This window comes from Tachypleus tridentatus, chromosome 3 (assembly GCF_004210375.1).
Source record: "Tachypleus tridentatus isolate NWPU-2018 chromosome 3, ASM421037v1, whole genome shotgun sequence".
Lineage (NCBI taxonomy): Eukaryota > Metazoa > Arthropoda > Merostomata > Xiphosura > Limulidae > Tachypleus > Tachypleus tridentatus.
Window position 1 is genome coordinate 41,601,792 of NC_134827.1, and position 7,069 is coordinate 41,608,860.

The 7,069-nt window shown below is 34.9% G+C and overlaps 1 protein-coding gene across 1 annotated transcript; it reads right to left on the bottom strand.

The window, feature by feature from the left end:
• Window positions 1-1,893: 1,893 nt before the first annotated feature.
• Window positions 1,894-5,714, bottom strand: LOC143245819 (potassium voltage-gated channel protein Shab-like). The gene is made up of 4 exons (XM_076492073.1): window positions 5,362-5,714; window positions 5,204-5,300; window positions 2,620-2,758; window positions 1,894-2,501 (listed from the first exon to the last, which is right to left on the bottom strand). Exons 1-4 carry the CDS (start codon window positions 5,712-5,714, stop codon window positions 1,894-1,896), a joined length of 1,197 nt encoding a protein of 398 aa, XP_076348188.1.
• Between the last annotated feature and the right edge of the window lie 1,355 nt (window positions 5,715-7,069).

The window sequence follows — 7,069 nt, forward strand, 5'->3', positions numbered from 1 at the left end:
ATTGTCTTCTTTGTTCTTCTCTTTGCCTTCTACAACCTCTGCATATTCAAGATTGAAAATTAAGCGATAATATATAAAGTATCTGATGCTGGATACAAAAATCATCAAGTCATACGACAAACAGCCGATACAAAATTGCGATAGAATGGTATATATGAAACTATAATTTGTCATTGTTTGGCAATTACTACGTTTGGTAATACGTAGTAGTGTGATGCTGTTCTAAATCTGATTCCTTTTCAGAACAATAAGTAATAGTTCTTTCGAATGTAAATTATTAATACGTTAAAATGATAGACTGGGGACTTACAATTTTGAAGAAAGGAACCATGGTGTCGTCAGAAGTAAGTTCCTGGACTTATAAAGCCATATTCTGGGGTTTGATAGCTTGTGGTGGACAAAGTAAACATTGGGGCTATGCACGCTATTTAATGGCATTATGAAACTAAAATAATATGGATCAACTTGGCAGTCCAGAACTAACGAGAAAGAGATTCGTAATAAAAGTCATACCTCAGACATGAGAAGAAAATTGTAACGCTTTTTAACAGGCAAGAATTCACAAATACAAAGGACAATGACAAAAGCTGTCTACATGACCCAGACAACAGTAGGCAAAAGAATCAAAAAGGATCTCTCTCTATGAATAAACTATACAAGTTGCTTCAACGAAATATCCAAGATTAGAGATCCATTTGTTGAAGACTCTATGAATATATCTATTCAAGACAAATTCAGTACGTCACGACACCCTACAAAGAGTATGTGCACTCTGTTAACTATGAAAACTTTAATGTAATTTTGTATTAGGAGACTGGTGAAACAAATTTTCAAAAGGTACATGACATACCGCGAAACTTTGTCGAAAAGATTCACGTTTATTAGTGGTGTTGCACCAGAGGTAAGTTATGAATCAAGAGGGTAGGTACAAAGGTCAAAGTATTTTAGTTCTGGAACTTCGTGCAAAGCTATTCGAGAGCCACCCTTTATTTAGTAGTGTCAGACTAGAGGAAAACCAGTTAGTCAACAACACCCACTGCTTACTCTTGGGCTATTCTTACCAGTGAAAACTGGGATTGACTATTACATCATAATATCCTCCTTTGACTGAAAGTTCGAGCGTTATAACCACCAGAACAGGTCAGATTATACTCTCGTTACAATCAAATCAATCTTCTTCTTACTTTGTACTGCATTTAAATACAGAATTTGTAAGGAAAAGAGGCCTAATCAAGGACATGGACGGTTTTCTTTCAGTAAATATTATTCAAAATCGAGCCCTTTCCCCAGATATGGATTTCATACAGTTCCATTACTGGCTCTTCGGTCATTGAGCGGTAAATTTGAAGGTTAAAATAGCCCAATTTGTAACTTTGCGCTTGACAACAAACACGGCCTTTAGTGTATGTGTTAGTTTTTATCGACAGTTTAGGTAACATATGAGAGGTTCATGTTTATTTTCTGGTTTAAACTGCATATCTAGTATTTCTGTGGAAATATAAAATGGTATAAATCTCTTTCAAGTTTATCTGAACTTTCATGGTCTTAATATCAAAAAGTATTGATTTCTCTGTTGAGAGTTATAAATTTTTTTGAATCAAACATCAGGTTTTTATATACCTTTATAGATGTATTTGAATCTTATTTGGCCAAATCTACTGTAAAAAAATCTAAGTTATTTTATGCATGGACGGAAAAAACATTATTAAAAACGTAAATGTCATTCTAATCTGGAATTGATTAGTTACTGAGTGCTTTATGTGTTTTGGTAATATTATTTGTTAAAATCCTCCCATATATATTTTAACTTACGCTTATTGTATTTACTTGCTAGACAATTTTTCACTGCATGTGCTGATATACATTTAATGCAATGTCTACGCCTTCAAAACCTCAACTACATGATAAGAGCGAAAAAAGAATTACTGGTGACGAAAACGAGAGCGAAGAACATGAAGACGATGATGCCGGTAACGTGTTTGCTCTTTCGGCCTCTTCGATTATTTTTTTTCTCACCAGGGATCTTTGGACTATCTTCTGTTTTGTGTAAAACTCTGCAAAGTTGTTGACAATGATTGGTACAGGCATCCCAACAACCACTACACCAGCAATACAGCACACACTCCCAACCACTTTGCCAGGTAAACTAACGGGAACCATGTCTCCAAAACCAACAGTCGTCATGGTAACACAAGCCCACCAAAAGGCAGAGGGAATACTGGTATAAAGTGTTTCAGGTTCGTCTTTCTTTGCAAAATAAGCGAGACTAGAGAAAAACAAGATGGAAATTACAAGGGATAAGATGAGCAACCCGAACTCTTGGATACTTTTCTTCATTGTATATCCCAAACTTTGCAATCTTTTCGAATGTCGAGCCAGTTTTAAAATTCTCATAACCCTTGCTACACGAAAGATTAGGATAATTTCGTGAATGTTTTCAAAATCTTTAGGGACAATATTTGTAGCTACAAGAATTGAAGACACGATGAAAGGGGTAATAACTAGGAGGTCAACGATGTTTATTATACTTTTTTAAAAACTTCCCTTTGTTTGGTGCATAAAATGATCTAAAGATATATTCTATACTAAACCAAACCACACATGTGATTTCAATCATACCCAGGTTTTTGTTTTCTTTGTGTAGCGGAATTTCTTCATTGACATCTTCATCATATTGTTCCTTTAAGGAAGGTATCATACCTAAAATCTGTGTGATGGATGATAGCAGGATGAAGAACACAGAGAAGCTGGTAATGATCTAAAGAAAAAGTTAAATTCTGATCACTAATCGATACTTATTATCACTCTATGTAAGTATATGTGTTTAAAACATTCACGAATTACGCAGCTCTGCGATGATTTTATTGTCTTGAAATATTCATATTTTACAGTAATTCTTGTACGCTGAATCCAACAATGATACCAATTTTCTTCGTCGCGTACTGATTTTTCATAATATGCCATATGTATGTTTAGACAAAGGAATTACTTTTATTAAAATCGGGTCACACTTTGCAACGCTTAAAATATTGACAATCGATAAGACGCTCGCGTAGCCGATTGGTCTGTGACCCAAACATCATAATAGAAAAATGTTCATTGTGAGTAAACGAGATAATAATTTGATTCAAGTAAGAGTTTTTCCTTTGATGATTTCTAAATAATCCTTACATGAGAGAAAAAATGAATATTATTTTCGAAATATGCGTAGTTAAATTACGAAACATCAGTTATTAAAACGAAAACAGCTTTTATAAAGTTATAATTCGCAAACCTGTGTTACGTAAGAATTAATAAAAAATACCAGTTATAAAAAATCATAAAAAGTACATTTTGTAATATAACAAATAAGGAATAATTGCAGCAGTAGCACCCGAATAGAATGTAAACAATGGACAACCAATCATAAAACTATTTTAAGGGTAAACATCAAGTGTCAAATCCAATAATGTTTTCAGTTTAGCCATTCATCCCCTGTCCTTGGCAAGTTGTAGATAGGTATGGATATCCTTTAAAAAAGTAAAATAACAATCATGGAAATGCAAATATTAAGTTTTACTAACTTTTGTATGAAATACCTTTAGCTTAGTTCATCCTTGCAGTGATGAAGAAATGATAGATGGACGATGGTCCATGATTTTATTTAGAGAGCTCCATCTATCCTCTGTTTCAACTATTTGAACTGTACCTTGCATGCCTTTCATTTTATGAACCAAACACAAAATACAGACCTCAAGATGGACAAAACACAACCTCAAGGACCCGACATGAGGATCGTGGGTTTGAATCCCCGTCCCACTAAACAAGCTTGCCCTTTCAATCGTGGGGACATTATAATGTGACGGTCAATCACCCTACTTATTTGCCAATGAATAGTATATCATTGTATGATAAATTAAATAATGTTGCCAAAACTGGTGGCACTTTGAAGAGCTCGCTGTAGACATCGCACCAGTTTTTCCCTCATGGCTCCCATCCACTAAACTGTTAGGTGAAAACTAAAGACATGTAACAATTTTACCATGTCACATGTTATTGTTGCATGATATTTTGTAACCAACTTGGTATCCTTTCTGTTTCGTGCTATGTCCCGATAGTTCATCTACAACAATTCCTTCTGAGTTTTGTGCTTTCTAAAACTGATGATCAACACCCATATTGTTATCTTGTTTGAATTTGAAGAACCAGCAAAACAAACAGTAACGCTCTTCTGCTTCTTGAAATACAGATTTTACAGTAAGGGAACGTGCAAGTTTTGCTTTGTACAAGACATGAAAATTCGTGAGATTTTTACTTTGCAAATTAATTCGGTAAAAAAGGGTTAGGAGAATAGTGAATGAATGTAAAACGATTCCTTGTTACCCATTAAACATTTACTTCCAATACTTACATATGAACAGAAACGGAGATTTGGAGGCTATTGGACTTTGGCATGATTAATTGAAGATTTCGATACCCCCTGGGGCTATAATGTATGTATCTATTTTCCCAGATTCAACTATACCTGCTTTGAAGTTATTTTAGTGTACTAGAAGTCCGATCAAGGCCTGAGACGTGCTTCTATCGATCTTTTAACATTGGGAAAGTAGAGGTCAGCGACACGTCTGGACTTAGAATGCTAAAATCCGGGATTCGATTCTCATCAGTATACGAAATACAGATAGCCCATTGTGTAGCCTCGCGCTAAAACAAACGAATGAATCTAGGAAAGTTCTCAACCACAAATTGTAACAGGAGCTCAGTTAATGCCAAGTTTTTGTCACTGTGAATCATCTTATACTTAAGTAACAAATCTCATGAGAATAGTCCTAACATCAAGAGATAAGATATTTAAAACGGTGAACGTACTTTTCTACAATATATAAAGCAATAAGTTTAGCATATAATCTAAATATTTTTTTCAAGTTACTAATATGCATACGCATGTGAAAATAGTTTACTTTTAACTAAGTACAAAACTGCACAATGGGCATTCTTAGATAATTCCTTCACAGGGATTAAACCCTAAAAGTTAGCGCTGTAGAACCCCAAGCTTATGGACGTGCCACGTGGGAAGGGGGAAAGTAATTGGGGGACTAGTGAAACAAACAAATTAGTAGTGAATGTACTTTATTTATACGACTTCATATAATATAAAAGGATAATAAGATGAATACAGTATTCATCTGGTTGTGATAACATGAATAAGTAAAAATGAACGTACTTTGGCAGCCACTGAAGTATCAGGTCTTTCCTTTAGGTTCCAGACAAACTGCTTACATTGCGCATATTTTCCTTCTTCAAACTTTTCAACTTCTGTTCTAAAAGTAAACCGTTGAACGTCTAAGTCAGTATAAAATTGATTCATTTTTTTCATAGTACTTGCTCATACAGCAAGGCTCCATACAAGTTTCTTTTAACATCGAGTAATCAAAATCGTCAGTGAGCGCCCTCACACAAAGTTCGTCCACCAAATGGAATTTTTCAGTGCGGTAAAAATTAATAATCGAAGTGAATGATGCAGGACTGTGATAAAAGAAAAACTCGTTTCCATCAGGATTATACTCGTCAGAGTATTCCTCAAATTCCTTAGGATCTCGGCATAGTCGTAGACGACCTAAGCGGGTTTGAGGGTAGCGCTTCAAAGTATCCCACATCACTTGATATTTGACACCACCAACATTTAGAGTCACCCTGTGGTTTTTTGGTTTCAGTAAAATCAGCCATAGAGTCATTTAAAGACAAATCAAGAACATCTTGTGTTTGCGCATCATTTATATCTATTAAGGAAATGGGTAAACTACAAGAATATTGCGACTCTTCCATAGAAAAAAAGATGAAAATCTGGAAGAATACGAAACAGTTATTATTATTTTTACAAAGAAATACAAAATGTTTATTCTATCATGCAATAAATCTAGATCTAATACACCCCACAAGCCAATCAGCCTCTTAAAAGTCTACCAGCAAAATATTTTCATAATCTATTTTTTAAGAGTTTATTTAAATATACATCCGTCACACAAGCCTAAATCATTTCAATGTATGTATATATATATCTCATGGATAGAATTTCATAGACATGGCCAAGTGGTTAGGGCGCTCAACTCGTAATATGAAGGTTCGAAACCCCGTGACACCAAAGCATGCTTGTCTGTTTCAGCTGGTGGGGGCATTATAATGTGACGGCCAATCAACTTGTCTTTAGTAAAAGAGTAGCCCAAGAGTTGGCAGGGGGGAATAACTAGCTGCCTTCCCTCTAATCTTACACTGCTAAATAAGAGACGGCTAGCGCAGATAGTCCACGTGTAGCTTTGCGCGAAATTCAAAACAAACCAAACAGTTTATGCCTCTACTAATAAACTTGTACCATTTATACCTGTACTAATGTATTTCATTAATCATTTAAATGCAATATTTGTTTTATTTAAGTTTTTAGTAGTTCATGGTACTTTAGGGACACGAGGAGGGATAAATTAATGAGTAAGAGGTGTATTGCTGAATTATTGTTATGTAAACCCTGTTGGTCCGACAAAACGGATAATCCAGCAAGGCTTTGGAACCAAGAGTGCAGGAAATTAAGAGTGCACTTAAGAGTATTCAGTGTGTGTATTTAGATTATGTTTATGTTTTTGTTCTTGCTTCTAAAGTGTTTTGGTGTAAATATCTATATCACTACAATATATTCATTTGTTTTATTTGTACCGTTATTATGCACATGCCCTCAACATACGACGGATTAAATAACTTAATTAAAAAGGCACTCGACTTTCATTTAGAAGTCACTCGTTCAAATCACTACCGTAATATTCATTATTATTTTTCAAATGTACTTATTACTATATTTATAACAATTTTTTTTCATATTTGGAAAAACAGGAATACAGTTATGGATTCTATATATCTACCTATTTATCCACTCGATTCCATCAAGGAACATAGGACCGCAATCTCTTGTGGTTTCATGAACAAGTATTTAAGTGCGCAGGTTGTTAGCCCACAGCACCGAGCCGTCCCTAATTTAGTAGTGTAAGACTAGAGGGAAGGCAGCTAGTCATCACCACCCACCGCTAAATCCTGGGCTACTCTT